This window comes from Microcaecilia unicolor, chromosome 2, assembly GCF_901765095.1.
Source record: "Microcaecilia unicolor chromosome 2, aMicUni1.1, whole genome shotgun sequence".
Classification (NCBI taxonomy): Eukaryota; Metazoa; Chordata; class Amphibia; order Gymnophiona; family Siphonopidae; genus Microcaecilia; species Microcaecilia unicolor.
Window position 1 is genome coordinate 255,742,253 of NC_044032.1, and position 27,670 is coordinate 255,769,922.

At 45.8% G+C, this 27,670-nt stretch overlaps 1 protein-coding gene across 1 annotated transcript in view; it reads right to left on the bottom strand.

The window, feature by feature from the left end:
• Nucleotides 1-7,426: 7,426 nt before the first annotated feature.
• LOC115462003 (synaptonemal complex central element protein 1-like) overlaps nucleotides 7,427-27,670 on the bottom strand; it is a 178,326-nt gene continuing 158,082 nt past the window's right edge. The window contains exon 13 of the mRNA XM_030192050.1: nucleotides 7,427-8,575. Within this exon, the coding sequence (XP_030047910.1) occupies nucleotides 8,492-8,575 (84 nt within the window). The 3' untranslated portion in view covers nucleotides 7,427-8,491. The remainder of the gene's footprint in view (nucleotides 8,576-27,670) is intronic.

Here is a 27,670-nt window from a genome sequence, read left to right on the forward strand (position 1 = left end):
TACCATCCTTTTAACTGCAGTCCAATCTGATTTGGTAGGTGAGCTGACCCTTCTGCTCAAAATTCCTACTGCATTTGCTATATCAGCCCTGTATGTGGTAGCTAGATATAAAAGCTTACCTATGGCTGATCTATATTGGATGTTATCTGGTAAAGGTTCTCTTACTGTTTCATCCTTCAGAAAATCAGTGATCATGGGAGTGCTTACAACTTGGGCATCTTGCATACCTAAACTTTCAATAAGCTCATTTATTTTCTGCTTCTGGCTTAGAAGATAAGAACCATCATTTTGTTTCTCAATTTCTATACCAAGATAGTATGACACATTACCAAGTTCTTTTATCTCAACATTGAGGTTTAAACATTTTACAATGTCCTTGTACTCTTGCTCACTTTTGCTTGCAATGAGCAGATCATCAACAAAAGCTAAAATGTATGCATATTGTCCATTTGTGCACCTAGTGTACAAACATTATCTGCTTCACCTTGCTTAAATCCTAAACTTGTCAATATTTCATGCAATTTTTCATTCCAACATTTTGCACTTTGCTTAATCCATAAAGACCTTTGTTTAATTTACACACTAGCTGTCTTTGTTTTGTATTTACGAAACCTGTTGGTTGTTCCATGTACAAGTCTTCAGTTATATCTCCATGAAGAAACGCTGTTTTCACATCAATGTGTTTGACTTGCATGCCTTTTGAGACTGCAATGCTCAGAAGTGTTCTAATTGTCGTGTGTTTCACTACAGGTGCAAACACTTCATCAAAATCTTCTCCATATTTTTGAAGATATCCCTTTGCGACTAATCTGGCTTTATACCTTTCCACTTTTCCTTGTGCATTCCTTTTTAACTTGAATACCCATTTGCATCCTATAGCTTTCTTGCCAGGAGGTAATTTTGTAAGAATCCAAGTATTATTTTTATCCAATGCATCAATTTCTTCTTGTGCAGCTTTATGCCATTCAGCAGCTTCTTCTGCTGGCATTTTCTCAATCTCATCCCATGTTAAGGGCTCTTGAGCTTCTGCTGACTTTGTTAGGTAAGACAGTCTTGGGGGTGGAACACCTTTGTTTTCCCTGGATGAGCGTCTGACAACAGGTTGGTCTGACCTTTCCGCATCCTCTAAATCTGAGAGTCCTTCTCCAATTGATTCCCCTTCTCCAACTGTACTGTCTTCTTCAATGATCCTTTCTGTGTCTGCTTCCTCTGCCTGTTCCTCGTTAGATACAGATGAGTTGCTTTCAGACATCTGCCTTGGTATGGCATTTATATACACTGGCATGTCTATTATGGTTCTAGTTTCATATTCTGGATGATAAGGCTCATCTGGGATAATCCAGCCTTTATCAACCCTTTTGTTTTCATCAAAATATTTAACATGTCTTATGCCAACAATGCCAGTTTTCAGATTCAAAATTCTATATCCTTTGTGTCCTGGAGCATAGCCAACTAAAATGCCCCTTTCTGTTGTGGAATCCAGCTTATGCCTTCTTTGCTTTGGTACATGAGCATATGCTGTACTTCCAAATGTTCTTATGTGTGACAGGTTTGGCTTCCTACCATGCCATGTCTCATGTGGTGTGCGCTCAGCGCCTTTAGTTGGCATTCTGTTTTGTAGGTACACTGCTGTGAGAATGGCTTCCCCCCATAGTCTTTTAGGGAGATTGCTATCTGACAGCATACATCTGGTCATTTCCACAAGTGACCTAAATTTTCTCTCTGCAACAGAATTTTGCTCTGGTGTATAAGCTACTGTTGTGATATGTTGAATGCCTTCTTGTTCTAGAAATGTGCGCATGCTTTGTGAAGTGAACTCACCACCATTGTCGGTCTGAAGAACCTTTGGTTTTCTTTCAAATTTATTGCTCACCATGGCTACGTATTTCTTCAGCATGTCTGTGACTTGACTTTTCTCTTTCAGCAAATAGGCCACACAATATCTAGAGAAATCATCCAAGAATATTAGCACAAATCTGTTATTTCCCAATGATGGGATATTAAACGGTCCACATAAGTCACTGTGTATTAAGTCCAGTACTTTATTACTCCTATTTCCTGTGTATGCAGGAAATGAGGGTCTCACACCTTTTTGAGTAACACAGTCTATGCATTTCTCCATTTTACCAGCATCTGCACTTATCTGAATGCCGGTGGCCAGTTGCTTACTGTAAAGATCCTGGATCACCTTACAATCACGATGTCCCAGGCGGCGATGCCAGATTTCCAGACTACATTTACCATCATTCTTCCTTACTTGCGCCATATGTGAGGCTTCACCTGAAATGCTCAGTTTATAAACATCATTATGCATAAAAGCTTCAGCATACACTTCATCATTTTTAGAGATTGTGCACTTACTATTTTCAAAATGAATCACAAATCCCTTCTTATCTAATGTAGATACACTAAGCATATTGCAAACTGCTTGGGGAATATACAAGACATCACTTACAGGAATTTCTTTAACTTCATTAGACACTTTGCATTTTAAGAATCCAATACCTTTTGCTTGGATCTTAGCAGTCCCTGCGTTTGCAGTTTTAAGAATACCTTCCTCTGGACACATTTCCTGAAAGAAATCCTTACAATTGGTTAAATGGCATGTGCTCCCTGAATCCAAAATCCAAGTACTTTCATTTGAATTATTATTTACCATAGTCAAAGATTTTTCTGCCATTAGAAAGCCCTTGTGTTTATCTTTGTCCTTCATACATTTCCTGGTTTGAAAATTCTTTAGTTCCATTGGCTTAGGTGAGCTAGAGGGAGTGTTTTGTGTTTCCTTACACCATTTAGATACATGTCCCTCCTTTCCACATGAGTAGCAAATCAGCTTGCCCTTGGGTGGAGTTTTCCCATAGCTCCGCCTTCCTCTGTTCTTTGCCAAGAAATTTGTTTCATTTCTCTCTGAATTGCTTTGAGAACACATCTCCTCAGAATCATTTATTATGCATTCCTGCCTTAGTTTTGATGTTGCCTGTTCAAAAGATTGCCCTTCAATGGCCTCATTTACAGACCTAAAAACATCAAACTTCTTTGATAGTGAGGTAAAAAGAAATGCTCTTTTCAATGCATCACACATGGGAATTCCTGAAAGTTCTAACTTTTGAAATGAAGACATAAGATGCATAATGTGATCATTACATTTACTTTTATCCCTTAATTTGGTTTCATTCAACTCTGCCAGCCAAATTGGTTGCTGCTTTGCATATGTAGTTGCATACATAGTTCTCAGTTTATATAAAATGTCCTTTGGTATATCTTTTCCCTCCACTAATATGGCTTGTTTCTCAGAGAGAGCTTCCAAAAGCATGCACTTCACATAATAGTTTGCATTGTCCCATTCAGCCATATTTTCAGCTGTTCTGTCTTGGTCTAAGCATATATTTAATCCTTTTGCTCGAAGGAGACAAATGAATCTTAGTTCCCACTGCTGATAATTAAACTCAGTTAATCTAGGCACCTTGAGAGAATAGAACAATGGTGAATTTCTTCCCTCAGCCATTTTCTTAGCCTTCTGTCTGCTGTGTGGGGGGAGAGAGAGACAGACTGAATCTTTCCTTTAAAACTTAAGAGAAAAATGTGGCCTTTTTTTCTGCCTGGTAATATTTCTCTTCTTTTTCAATTCCTGGACCCTGGGCCCATAACCCTTTTGTTGGATTATTTGTAGTAAATAATTAGCAGATTTTAGTACACACAGCTTCAGCTTTAGAAATGTTAATTTCTTTCTTCATCTCTCTCTCATTCACCCCTGAATAATTCACTGCTGAGTCACTTTAAAGTTGAAGTAACAAAACATCTGTTTACTCACAGTTTGTAGTTAGATTATAATCAGACAGGCTTATATATACATATTACTATACATTTGTATTATCAGCTCCTTCCATGTGCTTAGATGGTAATGGATGCTCACACCACCATAGATCCTCTCAGGTTAGGAGAGATCATGAGCTCCATGTGCTCCATGTGCTGCATCTGCTGCATCTAACCCCCACCAGGAAGTTGCATAGCTGTGTGACCTCTCTAAGTAATTCACATCAGAGGTCACAGAGTAATCACAGAGAAATAATAGGTGACAGGCAATGCATGTAAAATACAATACATTCCAACAGTTTAAAAGATTAGACTGAATGCTGTTTAGAAGAAGATAGTTTAGATATAGATATTCTTGATAATTTAGATTTTGTCTTATAAGGAATTCTGATTTCTGCTTATTTTAAAATATGTTTTATTCTGTTTAATTAATAAGTTCTATTTCTATGTGGAATATCTTTTCAATTCAGTGTTACATCAGTGTCTGACTTTCAAGTGAGATTTGTCTGCAGTTTAAGAGGTCATCATCTGGTTTGAATTATCCACAGTCCTAGCTAGGTGAAAGAGGTCAGGGAAAGTCAAGTCTTCTCCTTGATTGAATATAGCTAAGTGTAGGACTGGCCTTCTGAAAGTAATAACAAACCATGTCTGTGTGCCATTAAGCAAGATTAGCCCCTCAATGAATCCAGCTCAAGTTATGAAGTTAACTGGGAATCTGAGAAGTGAATAATAATAAAATGCAGGATATAGGTGCCACATTGTCTAGTTTGAGAGGCCCCAGGTCATAGGTCAGTTTAGGAAATATCTTAAACCTATGTAACTGATATTTTTAAGTAAATGTACAGAGATAATTAGTTCAAGACAGGGTAATCAATCTATTCTTTACCATCTGGTGAGAAAGGGGGGCTAGAAGGGTATAAATGGGAACAGAAGCAGGTTACATTAGAAGAGGAGGAGCTGAGACGAGAGAGACAAGACACAGAGAGCTGAAGAGAAGGAGAGACCTAGTGCTGATGTCCTACTTTGTTTGCTGGCAAATAAAGAAGAGTCCTCTCTCATTCTGGTGTGTGGTGTTTGACTCCTGAAGTACCACAGATTCTGCTAACAATAGTGGTAATTCCTGCAACACCTGTGCATCAGCGGCTGGCAGCTATTAAAGCAGTCTGCTTCCGTCTGGGCTCAGACGTGTTCCTGTTCCTCTCCAATTTTTCTTCTTCACGGAAACAGGAAATTGCATTAGAGGAGGTGGGACATTGGAGAGGTACAGGAATGCGCCTGAACCCGGCCAGAGGCAGAGTACTTTAATTGCTGCTGGCTACTGATGCACCAACTTTGAAGGACCCAGGTGGGGGTGGGGAGTGTGTAAGACACGCTGGAATCCGTGCCGGGGGAGGGGGAAGCAAGCTGGAGATGTGCTGACTTGGGTGGGGGGAAAGAGAGAGAGGCAGCAATGCTGGATGGAGGGGGAGGGGTTTGGAACTTGGAAGATGATGTGCTGGATCTGGTTTTGGAGGGGGGGAGACAATCTGAAATAAGCGTTGGCAGCTCCTCGCAGTGGAAAATCCTCACCGCGGACGGATCATCTGGATCCAGTGGCCCTTCTGCACCTCCCTCTGGTTCCTCTGGCCACGAGGGCCTGCCAGACCCCTCAGTCACCACAACCCGACCACGGGGGGGAAGGGGGGTGCACCACTCTCTGAAGGGGAATTTACCCTTCTGCGCTTCTCTTGCGGCCAGCTATCAGGGAAAAACACCTCAGAGGGCAATCCCAGGCCTGCATCCACCGGAGAGGCAGTAAGGGGGGCCGTAGAAAACCCCTGTGGCTGAGCTCTTTTAAGCATATATGCATTATGAAGCAATAATACAAAGTCAGGGGAGAAAAACTCGCCCTGGGCACCCGGTTCCAGTCCGGGGCTAGTAGCTCTTTGGCCAGCCTCAATTTGAGGGCCCCCTCTAGTCTCCAGACCCTCTGCCTCAGCGGGGGTCGCGCCATGTGGTGCTTTCAAAATGGCGCCCACTGCCAGCTCCATCGAGTGGGAAGAATCATCGCTCGCCATGCTTGGGCCGGCTCTTACGCCTGAACAGCACGTTTTACAGAGCCCCACTGCTGATCTACTACTACTACTACTTAGCATTTCTATAGCGCTACTAGGGTTACGCAGCGCTGTACAAGTTAAAACATGGGGAAGGACAGTCCCTGCTCAAGAGAGCTTACAATCTAAAGGTAACAAACTATGTAGTCAGTGTAGTCAGTGTATCATGAATGGGGAAGGTGGTTAGGCGCCAAAAGCAAGGGAGAAGAGATGGGTTTTGAGTAAGGACTTAAAGATGATCTGCGCTTACCACACTTGGAACAGCGCTTAACACTCTCTGCAGCCATCGCCGAAAAACAGCGGAAAATTCAAAATTGCGGCTTTGCGCCAAAAATGTCCCGATCGCGGGCCCTCCCCGGAGGAGTCAGAAAACACTCTTACCTCACTGGACCGAGTATACAAGCTCCGGTCACGCTGCAGAAACTGAAGAAAACCTCTTGCTTTTTTTTTTTTTAACGCTGTCAGGAAAGCAGAGAAAACAGCAAAAGAGGCAATCAAATCAACTCCGGAGGTACAGAACAATGGGAAAGGCAGGGAAAGGCAAACCAATGTGCCTGCATCCACCAAATATTGAGTGAGAAAGAGCAGGGAAAAGTGAAACTAATGTGCTCACATCCACTGGGGGGATGGGTAAGGCAGGGAAAGGGCTAACCTATGTGCCTTTAAAGTGAAGCTGCTATAGCCTCTAACACCCCGGCTATCAACTGGCAAGCCAGGAGCCACTCCCAGGCAGATTTTTTAAGGAGCTTGATCAAGCTGCAACCACCCTGCTTGGGGAGATAGAGAATACTGAAGAGGCAGTGGAGCTAGCTGACCATGAAGCACTGTGAAATTTGAGTGCTCTCTATCTCCCCCTGCTGGTTGATGGACACAACCCATACGTAATGGCTTCATCTGCTTGATGACAAGGAAAAGCATTTTTAAAAATAAATTTTAAATTTTAATATGAATTGTTTAGTGTTGTCTTAAATTTTGTATTTTTAGCTAGTACTTGTTCTGTTTAATGGTGTTGATATTGTTATTATGTATGTTAATTTGTTCTCTGCCTAGAATTATGCGGATCGTGTGAATATAAACCTTGTACATAAATAAACTACATAAATGTGTAGGTGTGTTGGTCATAGGTACATAAAAGAAAAAGAGAATATTTTCCTACAAATTAAATAGCCTGGACATATCTTAAGAAGTCCCAAAGGAGGACGTGTCCTCTTAAAAGAGGCCATATGGTAGCCCTATGTGGTCAGGGAGTTATAATGTATGTCTGCACATGTGCACACACACACACACACACACACACACAGGCGCTGCCTAAAAAGAATCACTGTCTATCTGGAATTAGGATTTCTTCCTCCTACTGAGTGTATGAGGCGGCAAATGAAAAGGAGGAATAGACAGTAATAACTGAAAAAAATGAGAGACTTTAGAAAATAGACAGACAATACTCTTAAAAACAATTATCTTAAAGAAGTTTATTTGTCACAGTCAATAATAAACAAACATGACAAAAAATATGCCTGCTCTCAAAACAACACTGACGTAATTATTTTTTTAAAAGTCTTTCAAACACCATTTATATCTGGAAACAAAACTCATCCAGAGAATATGACTTCAGATTTAAAAAAAACAAACCAAAACTTTTCTCCTAACATGCAAATAAGAATTTTGCTGACTCCCTCATCCTAAATTGCTGCTGTTCTCATCACTCTGGATCAGAGTAAGATGGCAGTGTGACTGCTAGTCCACTTGTGAAGGAGTACATGCTGGGGATGCCACAGAGGTATATTCACAACCCTGGGAGGTAGGGAGAGGAAAGACAGAAAGAAGATGTAGTACTGTTTAAGGGTAACTTCCATGTATGAAAAGTATTTGCAAAATTTGGCAATGTAAATCATACTGAAAGTAATTTACTTTTCACAAAAGCATAATTATGTGGAAATGGCATATTTTTGGAAGGGAACAGAAAAGAGACCGAGGAATGAGAGCAAGAGAGAAAGCAGTACTGAGAAAGAATTATATTTGAGACAACAGTTGGATAAAAGACAGTAAGCTTATTTACATGGTAAGGCTAGGATCATTGTCCCCATGGCAAGAAGGAGTTAATTGAGTATTTTCAAAGCACTTAGACTTACAAAGTTATAGTAACTTATGGAATTTTGTAAATCTACCTGCTTTGAAAATGAGCACCTAGTGTATGCTTTATTAGTACATTGTAAACAGTGGAAGAGAAGGTGACCACTTAGACTGGTATTTTAACTGGCAAATGTAGTAAGCTTTGAGAAGGCAATAAACCCAGTGAGTAGGGCTGAGGGATAACAGTGGACCTAGTTATGAAGATGAATAAAAAATGAAGTAAGATGTAGGCAATGAAGGAATTGTGGGAGAATGTGTGTATCTACATCTTTATCTCTGTATATGTGTGCATGTATGGCAAGAAAGAGGCTATTACATCTCAGTTATTCTGAAACATCTGCAAACAAAAAAATCATTTGAATACTGTATAAAATGTTACAAGCAATGAAAATGTCTAACATGGCTATAAGCAATCAACAGTTTAAACTTTTGCTCAGACACTGGAGGTCTTCCTGCTACTTCAGGACACTGTGTTGGACTGGCACTACACAGATGTTTGCCTGGAGGGTCATGTTCTGGTCTCTGATGTCTGACAATGGCTGTTCAAGGGGAGTAAGAAAAGGCAAGTTAATTTTTCAAATGCCATGAAACTGTCTCTAATGACTCCTTTTCAGGTATTCTCTTAAAATTCAAATTACAAGCTTCTCATTTCTAGAGCATGTTGTTAAATCATACCAAAACACAAAAAGTGAAGTAATCTCATTTCCAAAATTTTAAACCAAGCTGGAGAAGAGTTTTCAGTAACACATGACTAATAGCAGAGAGACTTTCAATACTGACTAGAATTAAAAAAAAAAACCAGCAGCATTTATATGCCACATTGAACTCAAACTTGTTTTTGGGATAATATGGGATATAAATGTCATAAATAAATATGCCACTTTTCAAAATACACAGTAGGGCCCATATAAAGTGGATGTTGGGGTCCTATATATTTAATCACGTTATGTGAATGTACAATATACAGAATCTACATTGTAATATATTGAGGCAGCCATGGGCATAATTATATATACATAAGAAATGATATTAAAAGCTTGAAGTTTGAATTCTCTTCAGTCCTGCAGGTAAAGGAATGCAGGCTGGTTCAGATTACTAGAAGTCTAGTTTGCCGGGCTGGGTTAGAAAGGTCAGAGACAGGAATTTCTTTCACCCTGGTGAATGATGAAAGCTAGCTCAACATCTGTATATTATTAGGCATGCTGAGCAGCCTTTGTAAGCTCTGGCATGAGCCAGATATATTGTAGTTTACAAGATAGAAAATACTATTTAGAGAGAGAGGCAATAGATTAGTATTTACAAGTTTTTGATATTTAGAATATGTCTTATAAGGATGCTCATTTTAGAATATGTTTACTCTGTGTAGTTAAATGTAGAATACCTTTTTAAATCTAATGTTACTCTCTGCTGTATTTTCTAAGCAAAGACTGCAGTGAAGAGGCCAACATGTGTTTTGAGTTTTCTGTGGTCCTAGCAAGTTCTGTGTATAAGCTGATAGGTGAAAAAGGTCAGGACTAGTCAGCTCTCTTCTCCTTGATTAATTATAGGTAAAATGTAGAAATGGTCTTGAAAGTAATAACCTGATATGTATGCTATTAAGTAAGATTGGCCCTTGACCCCTTTAATGAATGCCAGAGTCCAGTAAGCAATTTAAGCTATAGCTGAGAAATCAATCATGATGAGAATATAAGAGTTCTAGTGCCATATTGTCTGGCTTGAGGGGCCCCAGGTTAGAGGTCAGTTTGAGGAATACCAAACCTATGTAACTGATATTTCAAAAGTAATGATTGGTTGAGGCAAAGTGACCAATCTATTCCTTAACCAATTGGAGAGTAAGGGGGGGCTAGGCTAGGAGGGGGATAGAAACTGTATTTAAGTAAGAGCAGAAGCAGTTTACGTCAGAAGAAAGGAAGGAGAGCTGAAAGAAAGCTGGAAGACAACAGAAGAGAAGAGAGCTGAAGAGGACAGACAAAAGCCATAACATCCAGAGAGCTGAGAGAGAGAGAAGAGAGCTAGAACTGATGTCCTGCTTTGTTTGCTGGCAAATAAAGAAGATTTCTCCCTCATTCTGGTGTGTGCTGTCTGACTCCTGAAGTATCACAAATTCCTATCTCAATTCCTGCAACAATTCTTGGTGGCAGCGGTGTGATCCTGAATCCTGCATTAATCCCAGCACCCAACTGACTGGAGAACATTCGCCGGGTATGTATTCTGTATTTTGTATTGTAATTCTAGCTAGAAAATTGTAAATCAGCCCCTCAAAAATTGAGGAAGGAGAGCCTGATCAACTCTCAGCGAAGGCCCTAGTACCTTCTAATCTAGAGGAGATTAGAAGCGAAAACGCTTGAGCTTATCTGTATCTGAGAAATCTGAAATTGTTGGGTGGGATTTTCTGTATGGAATGTGTGATGCGTGAATGATTAACTGAGTGCGGACTTCTTATAGCTGCGTTTTCAATTAACGCGAGTTCAATTGACCAGCAACGGAAGGAAGCGATTGTTGTTTGTTCTACCCTTTTGTTTCCGGATCTGCGGACCCCTTACCGCAAATCCAAAAACTCCCTCCCTTTTGTGTGTTGTAACTGTAAGCATTATGGGTGGGACATCATCTAGACAAATTGCTACCCCCCTAGATTGTATGCTTAAGAACTTCAAAAAAGGATTTTAATTAATGACTATGGACAGACTTTAAGCTCAAGTACTTTAAGAACCTTGTGTGAAGTTGAGTGGCCATCTATGGGAGTGGGGTGGCCCCCTAGTGGCAGCTTAGATATTGAAGTAATCCGGAAGGTCTACAGCATAGTTGTAGGAGAACCAGAATATTCTGAACAACTCCCTTATATAGATTCCTGGGACAGCCTTGTGACTGACCCTCCCTCGTGGTTGAAAACTTATATGGGATCCCCAGTAAAATTCATGTTAGGCCAAGTTCAAAGAAAGATTAGAAAATCTAAACTAGAAGAGGGAAAGAGCCCCAGGAAGCCTACCACCCAATCGGTGGCTTCCGCCCCTACCCTGTCCGAGAAACCCATACTCTCTGATGACCCCTCAGACCTTGAGCCACCACCTTATGGCCCATTGTTGGGGTTCCGTGCCACCCCCAGAGATCCACGCCGCCCAGCCCAAGCCTCTCCAGCACAGGCTTCTCCGGATAGTTCTTCCCCTCCTGTGCCACACCTGCCACACCCTAGGTTGGACTTTTCACCCAGTCTCTACCCTTCTGTGCCACATCCTCTCCTGTTAACCTCTGAAGACCCGCTTTGGGTTCCACTCCCTGACTCCTCAACTCCTGACAGCCCAGCCTCTCCCTCTAATACCCCTACCCATTCATTAGGGGCCCGGCATCCCTTTCAATGGACTGAATCACCTGTGACCACCTCTCAGTCTATGAGTACCCCTTCCCAACCCTCAGGGGTTCAACCTACCTCCACTGAATGGGTTAGACCCGCTGCAATTACTTTTGAGCATGATAGGAGGGTAGCTCCTAGCTCTACCTCAGGTTCCATTCCCACCTCCTCGAGAGTTCTGCCACTCCGACAGGTAACCATCACTCGACCGGATCCTAATAATGAGGGTCAGGTTATACAGGCACAGGCCTATCAGTATGTACCCTTCACAACCACCGATCTCCTGAATTGGAAGACGCATTACCCCTCTTATACTGAAAAGCCTCAGGCAGTGGTGGACCTAGTGACTAGCATTATGGCCACCCATAACCCAACCTGGACTGATTGTCAACAACTTCTCCTGACCCTCTTCACAACTGAGGAGAGGCGGAAGATTTTGCAAAATGCTGAGGCCATCACGCGAGAGCGTGTCCCCGGGGGGACACAGGACCCAGAGGGATGGGTTAGAGCTCGGTTTCCTCGCGCAGCTCCAGATTGGGATCCAAATGATGGGCAGCACTATGAACTGTTGTCTGGCTATCGCCGGGACTTACTGGAAGGTATGAGGAAAGGCATAAAGAGGCCCATTAATCTGGCAAAGGTCTCTGAAATTCTCCAAGGGGCAACTGAATCCCCTGGGGCCTTTCTAGAGCGACTAATTGAAGCCTACAGAACATACACCCCATTTGACCCTGAAGCCCAAGAAAACCAGAGAATGGTGAATAGTGCATTGGTGGCCCAGAGTATGCCAGATATCCGGAAGAAGTTGCAGCGTCAGGAGGGATTCGCAGGGATGAATACCACCCAGCTAATTGAGATCGCAACCAAGGTTTTCATTAATAGAGATCAGGAGGTGCGCCGAGAGGCTGACCGGAAGATGCAGAAGAAGGCCGACCTTTTAGCGGCAGCCATTACTAATTCCACCCTTAACCGAGGTCGACCTCTAGCTAATGGGAAGCCAAAGTGGGACCCCGGACCACCAGCCAGGCCCCGAGATTCCTTCAATCAATCCCGGCCAAGGGGGGAGAATCCCAGACCAAGATTGGAGAGGGATCAGTGTGCCTATTGTAAGGAAAGAGGGCACTGGAAAGATGAATGCCCCCAGAGGCGCCAGGGACTGAGAAGGGGACCAGGAGATCGAGGAAGCCGAGGCCGAGTTCGAGAGGGAAGATATGAGCCTCCTGAATCTGACATCATCGGGATAGCTGAGATGGCAGAATGGGACGAATAGGACAGACCGGGTTCCTACAAACTGGGCTCCCAGGAACCTATGGTCAAGTTAACTATAGGGAGCCGCTCAATTCCATTCATGATTGATACAGGAGCTGAACATTCTGTTGTAACGGAGCGATTAGCGCCTGTGTCTGGAAAAACTGTCCGAGTGGTGGGTGCCACGGGGGTGCAGAACCGGAGGCCTTTCCTGACGACCCGTAGATGCCAATTAGGCTCACACACAGTCACTCATGAATTCCTGTATATGCCAGACTGTCCAATCCCTTTGTTAGGCCGAGACCTGCTGTCCAAGCTTAGGGCCCAAATTTCCTTTGATTCTGATGGCCAGACTTCAGTCTCCTTTCGGCCCCCGATATCCAGCCCTAAGGGTATATTGAGTTTCTGCTGCCCTCTTGAAGAAGAATGGCGGCTGCATCAGTCGCATGGCCAAGTTGACCTACCCCTGGCAGACAGCTTTCAGGTCAGTGGGGTATGGGCAGAAGATAATCCCCCAGGGTTGGCCCGAAATATTCCTCCTGTTCATGTAGATTTACTTCCAAGTGCCCGGCCAATCCATCTTCGTCAATACCCAATTCCCAGAAAGGCTCTGGAAGGGATTCAAGCACATCTGAATCGTTTGTTATCCCATGGAATTATTCGTCCTTGCCAGTCTCCATGGAATACGCCACTATTGCCAGTTCAGAAGCCAGGGACTGAGGACTACCGGCCAGTCCAAGACTTACGAGTGGTTAACAAATCCACTATTTCATTACACCCTGTAGTGCCTAATCCATATGTCCTGCTAGGATTGATACCTTCTGGAGCTACCCATTTCACGACACTAGATCTAAAAGATGCCTTCTTTTGTATTCGGGTGGCCCCCGCCAGTCAATTGCTTTTTGCCTTTCAATGGGAAAACCCAGTAACAGGAAGGAAGCTTCAGTATACATGGACCCGCCTGCCACAGGGGTTCAAGAACTCCCCCACTATTTTTGGGACAGCCCTAGGGCAAGACCTTAAGACTTTTAAATCTGAGCCTTCCAGGCGAGTTTTACTCCAGTATGTAGATGACCTCCTGATTGCAGCAGTGACCCAGGAAGAGTGTTTTGAGGCTACCAGAGAATTGCTGGAGCTACTCTTGGATGCAGGCTATAAGGTCTCACGCTCAAAGGCCCAACTTTGTCAGTCAGAAGTGAAGTATCTGGGCTTCTGTATTTCCCAGGGAAGTCGGAGACTGGATGCTAGTAGGAAGCAAGCAGTTGCTGCAATTCCCCAACCCAAGTCCAGAAGAGAAGTTAGGGAATTTCTGGGAGCAGCCGGATTTTGCAGAATTTGGATTCCAAATTTTGCATTGATGGCGAAACCCCTTTACCAAGCCACAAAGGGGGGTGAAAAGGAACCATTTGAATGGGGACCTACAGCTCAACAATCCTTCATTGCCATAAAGAAAGCCCTACTCCAAGCCCCTGCGTTAGGCCTTCCTGATGTGGAGAAACCTTTCTCATTGTATGTCCATGAGCGACAGGGGGTTGCTCTGGGTGTGCTGACCCAGATGATGGGATCCTGGCAGAGGCCTGTTGCATACCTGTCTAAACAGCTGGATGGAGTGGCTAAAGGATGGCCAGCCTGTATGAGGGCCATTGCAGCAACAGCCTTACTGGTCCAGGAAGCTGATAAGTTGACCTTGGGGCAAGAACTGGTTGTTAAAGTCCCCCATGCAGTTCTCACCCTCATGGAGTATAAGGGCAACCACTGGTTTACAAATAACCGCATGGTTAAGTACCAAGCTAGCTTGTGTGAGAATCCACGGATACACCTGGAAACAGTGGCTACATTTAATCCTGCCACTCTTTTGCCAGCATCTGAGGGACCACCGGATCATGACTGTATCCAAACTATGGATGAAGTGTACTCCAGTCGACCAGATCTTAAAGATGTTCCGTGGAGGGACCCAGATGTAATTTATTTTACAGATGGAAGCAGTTATGTGGAGAACTCCAAGCGATTGGCAGGCTATGCTGTGGTGACAGAGGACAAGGTGATAGAAGCGAGAGCCCTGCCCCAAGGAACTTCAGCCCAGAAAGCAGAACTTGTGGCCCTCATACGAGCTCTGGAGCTAGCAGCAGGACTGGTGACCAACATTTATACTGATTCCAAGTATGCCTTCACAACTCTACATGCTCATGGAGCTTTGTATAAGGAAAAGGGGCTCATAAATGCTGCAGGCCAACCTGTTAAGTATGGACCCGAAATACTTCAGCTGCTAGAGGCTGTTTGGGCCCCCAAGAAGGTAGCTGTCATTCACTGTAGGGGACACCAAAGAATAGATACTCCAGTGGCCTGAGGGAACCGCCATGCTGATCGGGTGGCCAAAGAAGCTGCTCGAGGACCCCCAGCAAGTACTGTGACTCCCCTGTTCCAAATCCGACTGCAAGAATGGACACCTATGTATACCCAAATGGAAGAGAAATGGGCTCAAGAAGAAGGTGCAGTAAGGAGACCTGATGGCTGGTTACATCTCCCTGATACCAGAGTTCTGGTGCCACGCCACCTAGCTTGGCCTGTAGTGTCTCAAGCTCATGACCTATCACACTTAGGGAAAACAGCACTAGCCCGCCTACTCAATCGAGTAGTGGTGCTGGAAGGATTGGATAGTCTGGTTGCCACTGCCTCTGCCCGATGTACTCTCTGTGCCCAGAATAATGCTCGTCAGGGACCCCGTATTCCACCAGGAGTTCAGTCTAGAGGACTAACACCCTTTGAGTCCCTAGTTATAGACTTCACAGAAATGCCCAGGAGCGGTAGGCTCCGATATCTCTTAGTTATGGTTTGTACCTTTTCTGGTTGGGTGGAAGCATATCCTACAGTTACTGAGAAAGCCACAGAAGTAGCTCGAGCTCTCCTTAGGGATGTCATCCCCAGGTATGGATTGCCCCTTGCCATAGGTTCAGATAATGGTCCCGCCTTTGTTGAAGCTACACTTCAGGCCCTGTCCCGCGCATTGCGCATTACCTGGAAATTGCATTGTGCCTATCGTCCCCAGAGTTCAGGGCAGGTTGAGCGAGCAAACAGAACCTTGAAAAATAGCCTAGCAAAGATTTGTCAGGAAACCCAATTGAAATGGCCACAGGCATTGCCACTAGCCCTCTTCCGCCTCCGATGCACCCCAACTAAAGGAACAGCCCTCTCTCCCTTTGAAATTGTGTATGGGAAGCCCCCAGCCATTTTACAGGGAATTAAGGGAGACATAGGGATTTTAGGGTCTGCCCAGGTGCAGGAGCAGGTAGCCCTCTTGGGAAAGATAATTTCTGAGCTTCAGTCTTATGTGAGAGAAATAAACCCTGTCCCCTTCCAGGCTCAGGTACATTCCTTCCTGCCAGGGGATAGAGTTTGGGTGAAAGATTGGAGGCTTCAGCCTCTGGGGCCCCGATGGAAAGGACCTTTTACTGTTTTGCTTTCTACCCCTGCAGCTGTGAAGGTCGCAGGGATTACTCCATGGGTCCATTGGTCTCGAATTAAGTCTGCTGACCAGACTGAGCCCAGCACGGATCAGACGGAGCCTAGACAGTGGAGAGCAGAAAGAGATCCAGCGGAGCCATTGAAGTTGCGCTTGACCCGAACCAAAGAATCTACTAGCTGAAAAGAAGGGTCAACTGCATACTGCAGGAGCGGCTGAACTTCGGCTTCACACTGAGACTCTTTCTTGCCCAGATTCTGGCTTTCTTGGAATTTGAAAGCTTGATCCTTGTCAGTTGAGGGTCTATCCCAACTGGTATAAGAACTCAAAGACTGAGAACACTATATGAGAGTAATCTGTGATTAGCACAGACTGTTGAAATATTATTGCTTAATTAGTTTGCTGTATTTGTTTTAGATTAGGAAGAAAGAAAATGTTAGTAGTTTGGATGCTTTTGTTGTTTTCTACTCCTTGCCTCCTTGTTCCTAATACCCCAACTCGCTCCAACCTTTGGTTACACTCTGTCCAGGAACTAATTAGCCAGGCAAAGATTACTTCCCCTTGTATTGTGTGTTCCCGATTTTCTCCTTATACTACAGATGTCCCAGCTGTACCTGTCCCTGTGCAGCTCCCAGCTCTTATACCTCCCTATTTTTCGAGTTCAGGTCCTTGGAGCCAGGATTATACTTGGTGGTCCTTTTATAATGCTACCTCCCCCTCTGAATCTTCTCTAAGGCCAGTTTTTACGTCTCCCTATCCAGCTTCTGGAGTGTTTTGTTTAACAAGAAACATCTCAACTGTTCTTCCCATTCCCTGTAACTATACTAATGTTCTCCCAGAAAAAGGAGAATCTGTGTGGGTAGTTTCTCCAGGTACTCCTATGTGCCCTACTACCGTACCTGCAGATTATGACCCAGGTGATTATCTGGCTCCTAAGCGTACCACTGAGAAGACTATAGTGTCCAAGCTTATTTTCTACTTTCATAAGTCCCCGGGGTATGAAGAGTTACTAACAAATGAGCAGCCTGTCACAATTGGGGATTGGCGCCTATGGTGTGCAAAGTCTCCATTTCGTCTTCGTTCCCCCTGGGATAGGGGCTCGCATTATGGGCACCCTAAGTACCTTGTCCAGCCTGAGCCAACATTTATTGGGAACTTTCCTCACCCTCTCCTTGGTCATTACTGGCTCTGTGATAATGTCCTCCACATGATTCTTCCCTCCACATATGATTTTTGTGTATTGGTAACCTTGAATTATTTTCCTAAAGTTATTCCTCTTAAGCCACCATCCCCGCACCGCTCTAAGCGAGAGGCTTTGTCCTTACCCTCCTCCGTTGCCACAGAGGATGAGGCGATTGAATTAGCCCTCCAGTATATCAATTCTACTTATCCTCTGACTAAAAAGAGACTTGTAGCCCTTTCTGCCACGGCCTGGATTCCAATTGGAGGCCCGGTAGCGGGTATTACTGAACTAGGTATGGCTACCCGGAGACTTCAGTCCCTACTTCATGTTTTAGTTCATGAGCTGAACGTGGTAGTCAATGCATTGCAGGATCAAATTAATGAATTAAGTATAGTTTCTCGGTATAACCGTATGGGTCTTGACTACCTCTTTGCAGCCCAGGGTGGTCTCTGCACAGTGTTAAATTCTTCAGAGTGCTGTACTATTGTCATAAATAGGACGCATGTAGTTAGGCATGCCATGGATAAAGTCCTACAGTTGGCTAGCCTTAATGTGGAGGATTACCGAGGAGGATTAGACCTTACCTCCTGGTGGTGGTCATTGACCTCCTGGATACGTCCCTTGTTCATTTCCCTAATAGTCTTAGTTTTAGCAGGGTTGTTGTTTTGTTTCTTGGCCTCATGTGCTTCGGCAGTATGCCGTCGGACCTTAACAAGTAAGGTAATGGTGATTCACAAGTCTATTCCCAGTTAGGATCACTATAATCTCCAGAGTTTGAGATGTGAGACTTATCTCTGCATAAGCTGATTTTAGTCTCAAAGGGGGGAATGAGGCAGCCATGGGCATAATTATATATACATAAGAAATGATATTAAAAGCTTGAAGTTTGAATTCTCTTCAGTCCTGCAGGTAAAGGAATGCAGGCTGGTTCAGATTACTAGAAGTCTAGTTTGCCGGGCTGGGTTAGAAAGGTCAGAGACAGGAATTTCTTTCACCCTGGTGAATGATGAAAGCTAGCTCAACATCTGTATATTATTAGGCATGCTGAGCAGCCTTTGTAAGCTCTGGCATGAGCCAGATATATTGTAGTTTACAAGATAGAAAATACTATTTAGAGAGAGAGGCAATAGATTAGTATTTACAAGTTTTTGATATTTAGAATATGTCTTATAAGGATGCTCATTTTAGAATATGTTTACTCTGTGTAGTTAAATGTAGAATACCTTTTTAAATCTAATGTTACTCTCTGCTGTATTTTCTAAGCAAAGACTGCAGTGAAGAGGCCAACATGTGTTTTGAGTTTTCTGTGGTCCTAGCAAGTTCTGTGTATAAGCTGATAGGTGAAAAAGGTCAGGACTAGTCAGCTCTCTTCTCCTTGATTAATTATAGGTAAAATGTAGAAATGGTCTTGAAAGTAATAACCTGATATGTATGCTATTAAGTAAGATTGGCCCTTGACCCCTTTAATGAATGCCAGAGTCCAGTAAGCAATTTAAGCTATAGCTGAGAAATCAATCATGATGAGAATATAAGAGTTCTAGTGCCATATTGTCTGGCTTGAGGGGCCCCAGGTTAGAGGTCAGTTTGAGGAATACCAAACCTATGTAACTGATATTTCAAAAGTAATGATTGGTTGAGGCAAAGTGACCAATCTATTCCTTAACCAATTGGAGAGTAAGGGGGGGCTAGGCTAGGAGGGGGATAGAAACTGTATTTAAGTAAGAGCAGAAGCAGTTTACGTCAGAAGAAAGGAAGGAGAGCTGAAAGAAAGCTGGAAGACAACAGAAGAGAAGAGAGCTGAAGAGGACAGACAAAAGCCATAACATCCAGAGAGCTGAGAGAGAGAGAAGAGAGCTAGAACTGATGTCCTGCTTTGTTTGCTGGCAAATAAAGAAGATTTCTCCCTCATTCTGGTGTGTGCTGTCTGACTCCTGAAGTATCACAAATTCCTATCTCAATTCCTGCAACAATATAACAATATATAACTGCATTATAAGTGATCCTGTGTTATATGGGGCCTAAAGTGTACATGTCAAAGGCAGCTTACTCCACCACACCCAACCATACCCTCCCTAACTAAAACAACTTTTGTTTGTTTTTTTAAACCACCAAAACTCAGGACTTCCGGTTTGGAACACATACAGGGCAGATATGGGTAAGCTGCAGTCCGAGCCCTATGGCCTCCCTAGCCAGTGAAAAGTCAGTTTTCATAATAAAATTGCGATTTGACAAGTTAGACTGCAGATGAGCACGATGTCAAAGCCAGTGAAAGGATGGGTGTCAACTTCAAGAACTATCAAGAAAATGTATGCTACAAAGGTGGAGACACTGGCAGTATCCAACGTGGGAGAGAGGGCCCTGGATACCCCTCATGAATGGGAGAGGAGGAAGACTGCGTGATGGAATGACAAAATACTGATAGCTTCCTGGGAGATTCTGAAGTTAAAAAGGAAATATTGTAAACAGTACTCACCAAGTTTGATGAAAGATAGAAAGTTATTTCTCGCCTGATAAATTTCTTTCCTTTAGTCCTATCAGATCAGTACAGACAAACGGGATGTAGCAAAGCAGTGTCCCCAATACAGTGTAAGGGGGCATATCCCAAACAAACAGACTTTACTATACCAATTACCAACTCTAAATTCAGAGCTTTACATGATGTCCTATTACCTCAGGTAAATTTTTCTGATCCTGAAATGAGTCTTTACACTTAAAAACAAACAAACAAAAAACCCTCTTCTTTCTTCCTCAGAGAAAGGAGAAGGAAAATAAATAATTTGTTTTTGATGTTAATTTAAATGATGTATGCAGAGAAAAATATTAAACTGATTACTTTGAAGTTAAAGAATTTTGTTTTTATTTACATAAAATAAGTAATAATGGGTCTCTTATCAAACCATGCTAGTGGTCCCCGGTGCATTAATGCTGACAAAGCTTCATCGGCATTGCAGTGCAGGAACCGCTAGTGTGGCTTGATAAAAGAGGTCCTATGTAAATGTATTTAAACAATTACATTTCAATAAATATAGGAAATATTCCTAAGTAACAAAACACAGCAAACATTTTTAACGTTTCAAGTTGAGGGAAACTTTTACAAAGGAACGCTAGCATTTTTAGCATATGTTCAACGCTAGAGTTGCCAATAGGAATACATGAAAATGTGGTTCAGGAGAACGAGCCAAATAGGCACACCAACTCAACTGAGACTCAGCATAAAACCTGCTCATAAGTACATAAGTATTGCCATACTGGGACAGACCGAAGGTTCATCAAGCCCAGTATCCTGTTTCCAACAGTGGCCAATCCAGGTCACAAGTACCTGGCAAGATCTCAAAAAAGTACAATACATTTTATGTTGCTTATCCTAGAAATAAGCAGTAGATTTTCCCCAAGTCAATTTTAATAATGGTCTATGGACTTTTCCTTTAGGAAGCCATCCAAACCTTTTTAAACCCCGCTAAGTAAGCAAATTGGGATGTGAGAGTTGGAGATTGGGAATATATTGTGGTATGGATTGAGAGGGGGGGGGGGGGGGGGGGGACGATGGCTGCACTTTGGTAATCATTGATAAGGAGGCCTTATTCGAGACAGTATCATTGTGAAACTGGTAACTTGGAACATGGGTGGGATTAGCTCACCGGTGAAGAGATCCAACATTTTACTGCATTTAAATAGACATAAAATTGATATTGCCCTGCTACAGGAGACACATCTTAGCAATTTGGAACATGCCAAGCTGAGAACTTGGTGGGTAGGGGAATGTGTGGCAGTGGCAGCCCAGGGTAAAAAAGGGGGAGTAGCCATTTTGTTTAGGAAGGGGGTGACGGAGAGAGTACAGACTCTGGTGGCGGACCTAGAGGGGAGATATATTCTGGTTAAAGCGACGATTAATCACCGTGTGGTGTTTATCTGTAACTTATATGCCCCAAATCAATATGATAGGAAATTCTACCAAATGGTGCTCAATCGGCTGGTTTAATTAGACTCCTCTTCTTTGGTGGTGGGGGGTGATTTTAACGCTGTATGGGACCAGGGGGTAGATAAGTCCATGCCGGCACCCTCTGCTTCCTATTATGCTAACAAGGGTTTACTACAGATGGGCCACTTGTTAGACCTTGTTGATATATGGAGAGAGCTGCACCCTTCTGATAGGGATTATACTCATTTGTCGAGGGTGCATGGCACCCAAGCGCGTATAGACTATCTGCTGGTATCAGAGCCGGTCTTAGCAAGTGTGGGGCCTTGTGCAGACCAATTTGGTGGGGCCCCATCCTAGCCCCGCCCCCGCCTTAGCCCCACCCCATTGATAAGATTATTCAATTTTTAGAAAACTTTTTATTTATGAAATTTCAAATAAAGACAAATGAAGGTAAACTTGTACAAAACAACTGATTGAAATAATAAGCACAATGCTATCATGAAACCCCCCTCCCCAGAAATTATTCCGTTCAAGTCCACTACAATTACATGCCAAAGGAGCTTCCACCAGAGAAGGAACTCTTGGCCCATGCACTGAAATGTACCTCAGACTCAGATGGATGGGAGCAAGGTACGAAACCTGAAAGTGGAGTGTTCATCCTAGCCTATGTTAAGAAAATTTGTACTTTTAAGCATGCCAAAAGTACTACTACTATTACTTAACATTTCTAAAGCGCTACTAGGGTTATGCAGCGCTGTACAATTTACATAGAGGGACAGTCCCTGCTCAAAGAGCTTACAATCTAGAAGACAAGTGAACGGTCAGTCCGTTAGGGGCAGTCACATTGGGGCAGTCTGGATTTACTGAACGGTAAGAGTTAGGTGCCAAACGCAGCAATGAAGAGGTGGGTTTTAAGATGGGCAGGGAGGGGGCTTGGCGTATGGGCTCAGGAAGGTTGTTCCAAGCATAGGGTGAGGCGAGGCAGAATGAGCGGAGCCTGGAGTTGGCGGTGGTGGAGAAGGGTACTGAGAGGAGGGATTTGTCCTGTGAATGGAGGTTTCGGGCGGGAACGTAAGGGGAGATGAGGGTAGAAAGGTATTGAGGGGCAGCAGACTGAGTGCATTTGTAGGTAAGAAGGAGAAGCTTGAATTGAATGCGGTATCTGATTGGAAGCCAGTGAAGTGACCTGAGGAGAGGGGTGATATGAGTATATCGGTTCTGGCGGAATATAAGACGTGCGGCAGAGTTCTGAACAGATTGAAGGGGGGATAGATGGCTAAGTGGGAAGCCAGTGAGGAGTAAGTTGCAGTAGTCAAGGCGAGAGGTAATGAGAGCGTGGACGAGAGTTTGGGTGGTGTGTTCAGAGAGGAAAGGGCGAATTTTGCTGATGTTAAAGAGGAAGAAGCGACAGGTCTTGACTATCTGCTGGATATGCGCAGAGAAGGAGAGGGAGGAGTCAAAGATGACTCCGAGGTTACGGGCAGATGAGACGGGGAGGATGAGGGTGTTATCAACTGAGATAGAAAGTGGAGGAAGAGGAGAAGTGGGTTTTGGTGGAAAGACGATGAGCTCGGTCTTGGACATGTTCAGTTTCAGGTGGCGGTTGGACATCCAGGCAGCAATGTCGGATAAGCAGGCTGATACCTTTGCCTGGGTCTCCGCGGTGATGTCTGGTGTGGAGAGATACAGCTGGGTGTCATCAGCATAGAGATGATACTGGAAACCATGAGATGAGATCAGGGAGCCCAGGGAGGAGGTGTAGATTGAGAAGAGAAGGGGTGCAAGGACAGATCCCTGGGGAACACCAACAGATAGGGGGATGGGGGTGGAGGAAGATCCATGAGAATGAACTTTGAAGGTGCGGTGGGAGAGATAGGAGGAGAACCAGGAGAGGACAGAGCCCTGGAACCCAAATGAGGCCAGTGTGGCAAGAAGTAAGTCATGACTGACAGTGTCAAAAGCGGCGGATCGAGGAGGATGAGGATGGAGTAGTGGCCTCTGGATTTGGCAAGGAACAGGTCATTACAGACTTTAGAGAGTGCTGTTTCTGTCGAGTGTAGAGGGCGAAAACCGGATTGAAGTGGATCTAGGATGGCATGAGAGGAGAGAAAATCAAGGCAGCGGCTGTGAACGGCACGCTCAAGTATTTTGGAGAGGAAGGGTAGGAGGGAGATGGGGCGGTAGTTGGAGGGACAGGTAGGGTCAAATGATGGTTTTTTGAGGAGAGGTGTGACTACAGCGTGCTTGAAGGTGTCAGGGACAGCTGCAGTGGAGAGAGAGAGGTTGAGGATATGACAGATGGAGGGGGTGACAGTATGAGAGATGATGTTAAGTAAGTTGGTGGGGATGGAATCAGAAGAGCAGGTGGTGCATTTCGAGGAGGAAAGAAGGCGAGCGGTTTCCTCCTCGGTGATGACAGGAAAGGAGGAGAAAGAGGCCTGGGTTGGTTGGTTGAGGGCGAGGGTTGAAGGGTGAAGAGGAGGAGATGACTTGGTAGTGAACTCAAGGTTGATCTTTTGCACCTTGTCGCGGAAGTAATCAGCCAGTGATTGAGGAGAGAGCGAGGGGGGGGGGGGGGGTGTGGGAGCGGAGGGAACTTTGAGGAGGGAGTTAAGGGTGGCGAAGAGACGACGGGGGTTGGAGCTGAGAGAGTTGGTCAATTGGGTGTAATAGTCCTGTTTGGCAAGGAATAAGGAGGAGTGGAAGGAGGATAGCATGAATTTGTAGTGAAGGAAGTCTGAATGGGTGCGAGATTTCCTCCAGAGGCGTTCAGCAGATCGGGCGCAGGAGCGAAGGTAGCGGATGCAAGGGGTCAGCCAGGGCTGGGGATTAGTACGCTTTGTGGGATGGGAGGTGGATGGTGCGAGAGTGTCCAGAGCAGAGGAGAGAGTGGCACTGTAAGCGGAGACAGCCTTGTCGACAGACTCGGAGGACATGATGGAGGGGAGAAAATTAGAAATACTAGAGGATAGGGTGGGAGGGCCAATAGCCTGGAGATTCCTGGAGGTAGTGGTTAAAGTTGGACGGGGCTGAGGGTGGGAGGTGAAGAAGTGTGAAGGTGATTAGGTGATGATCGGAGAGAGGAAGAGCTGAAGCGTAGAAATTGGAGGGAGAGCCGGAGGAGGAGAGGACGAGTCAATGGCCGTCTCGGTGAGTAGGGGAGGTGGAGCATAGCTGGAGGTTGAAGGAGGATGTTAGAGTGAGGAACTGAGAAGCGTGAGGGTCAGATTGGTCATCAACGTGTATGTTAAAGTCTCCGAGAATGAGGGACGGAGATGAGGGTTCTAGAAAAACGGAAAGCCAGGCATCGAAGTCGGTGAGGAAGGAAGAGAGGGATTTATTAGGGGGGCAGTAAACGACTGCCACTCTGAGTGGAAATGGGTAGAATAGTCGGATGGAGTGTGCTTCAAAGGATGAGAAGCAGTGAGACTGCGGTAGGAGGAGGGGTTGGAAATTATAGGAGGGCGAGAGTAGTAGCCCGACGCCTCCACCGCGGCCAGCTGGGCGGGAAGTGTGGGAGAAGAGATAACCTCCATGACAAAGGGCTGCGACTGAGGCAGAGTCGTCAGGGGAGAGCCAGGTTTCAGTTAGGGCAAGCAGTTGAAGGGAGTGAGAGATGAAGAGATCGTGGGTGAAGGGCAGTTTGTTGCAGACCAAGTGGGCATTCCACAAGCACATGAGAAGGGGAGGGAAGAGGGGGGGAGGAGGGGAATAGAAATGAGATTGGAGACATCACGGAATCGTTTGCATGGATAGGAGGAGGACAGGTGAGGGGGGCCTGGATTAGGATTAATGTCTCCTGCGGATAGCAGGAGGAGGAGCAAGAGAGTGCGGAGAAGGGTGGGGGAGGTCGGGCGACGAAGACGGGGTGCACTTAGGAGGAATGGTGATGGGTTAATGGCAGGAAGGAAGTGTTGAAGGTTAAGAGCTAGGAAGGAGGAGGGGGACAAGAGAGATGGTGAAGTGGTGAGGGACGGGGGTGAATAGGGTATTGCTGTAGCGAGCAGGACGGGAGGGGACATGGGTGGGCAATGAGTTCCAGCGGTAGGGGGAGGGGAAAAAGATTAGGGACAGGGCAAGGAAGAGAATGTGGACAGGGGCCATAAGTAGTGATTGCGGTGTAACAGGTGTATGTGTAGTGACTGAGGTGAGAAGCAGATAGCGCGGAAAAGCTGAATTGGAGGCTTGGAATTGGAGGGATTGATGAACCGGAGAGCCGGTAAGTCAATGGCTGACAAGTTAGCAAGCAGGCAAGTGAGGCAGTGGCTGCCAAGCTAGCAGGCGGGCTGGAAAAAGCTGGTGCAGATAGACAAGCTAGCAGCCCTGACACTGTTCGAAGAATCAACTACATTCAATCAATATGGGACCAGATGTCATTACCACCCAACCTTAGCAACGTGTTAAGTCGTGAGGTGATAAGCATGCCTGTCCAACTGAGGTCTACAGAATAAGTCCTCTAATGAGGATTCCACAGCAATACCTACTAGCCCTAGACAGAATACATGGGTTGCTGCACAGAAGCTTGAATGAGTGACTGCATCTGCCAAATGTAGCAGCCCTGACACTGATCGAAGAAAGCATATAAAAGAGCAAAATATAATAATAGGGATCTTCTTTTATATCATCCAACAGTACAGGAATCAGATGATGATGTCTACACCATGGTGATGAAATACAATGAAGCTAATTCGGCCATAGCGCGTATCATCAGAGATAGATGGGAAATAGTGCAAACCAATCAAGTTTTTCAGAACTCGTCTTTACGGATAGCCTTTGCTAGAGGAAATAATTTGAAGGATTTACTAAGTCCTGCAGAGATCACGTCTTCAGCAAAGCAGCGGCCTTTTGTGACAGCAGGTCATTTTAAATGCGGCACTTGTTCGATTTGTCGCATCACTGATCAGACGAAACTTTTTATAATAAGGCTACAAACAAGGCTCTGAAATTGCAGCAATTTACTAACTGTCAATCTGATCATGTGGTTTATGCTGTCACTTGCCCATGCCAAAAGACCTATATTGGGATGACTACTAGAGCCCTGAAGACTCGACTTTTAGAACACAAATCAAACCTATAAATGGCAAGTGACCGACTCACCTGCAAATGCGCAGTAGAGACTTCCCTCTCTGTCCCGCCCCCACGTCAAGACGTGATGACGGAACAGAGAGGGAAACTCTGCGCTGAGGAGGAGTGCAGTCACTGCCACACGGACCGTCGACGCTGCCGCTAATGGTACCGCTACCCCCCCCCCCCCGGAGGTCGCCGCTGCCGCTCCCCCCCTGCAGGTCGCCGCTGCCGTCCCCCCCCCCAAGGTCGCAGCCAACCCCCTCCACCAGGCCAGGCCCTCTCTTCTACATTTAACTTACAGCGCCGAAACCGCAGGCAGATCAGCTCCCGTCGGCCTTCCTTCCCAGCCTGTGTGCCCCGCCCTCGCTGACGTTACGTCACACGAGGGCGGGACACAGGCAGAGAAGGAAGGCCGACGGAGCTGATCTGCCTGCGGTTTCGGCGCTGTAAGTTAAATGTAGAACAGAGGGCCCGGGTGGAGGGGGCCGGTGGCGATCTCGGGGGGGGGGAGGGGCGATAGCAGCGACCTCGGGGGGGGAGGGGAAGGCAGGAGAAATGCTCAGAAGGAGGAGGGGGGGCCTTGCAGCTGGCTGGGAGGGATGGAGGGGGGCCCTTGGAGCTGGGAGGGAATCGGGCCTTGGAGCTGGGAGGGAGGGGCCAGTGGCGACCTCGGGGGGGGGGGGGGGGGGAGCGGGAGCGGCGACAACAGCGACCTCGGGGGGGGGGGGGGGAAGGCAGGAGAAATGCTCAGAAGGAGGAGGGGGGCCTTGGAGCTGCGAGGGAGGGGAAGGGAGGGACGGAGGGGGCCTTGGAGCTGGCTTGGACGGGGGGGCCTTGGAGCTGGGAGGGGAGGGAATGGGGCCTTGGAGCTAGGAGGGAGGGAGAGACTGGGGGCCTTGAAGCTGGCAGGGAAGGAGGGAGGATGCTGGACATGGGAGGTCAGAAGTAGGGGGGCCTTGGAGCTGGGAGGGATGTACAGAGGGGGGCCTTGCAGCTGGCTGGGAGGGATGGAGGGGGGCCCTTGGAGCTGGGAGGGAATCGGGCCTTGGAGCTGGGAGGGAGGGGCCGGTGGCGCCTCGGGGGGGGGAGCGGGTAGCGGCGACAACAGCGACCTCGGGGGGGGAGGGGAAGGCAGGATAAATGCTCAGAAGGAGGAGGGGGCCTTGGAGCTGCGAGGGAGGGGAGGGACGGAGGGCCTTGGAGCTGGGAGGGGAGGGAATGGGGCCTTGGAGCTAGGGAGGGAGGGAAAGACTGGGGGCCTTGAAGCTGGCAGGGAAGGAGGGAGGATGCTGGACATAGGAGGTCAGAAGTAGGGGGGCCTTGGAGCTGGGAGGGATGTACAGAGGGGGGCCTTGCAGCTGGCTGGGAGGGACGGAGGGGGGGCCCATGGAGCTGGGAGGGAATCGGGCCT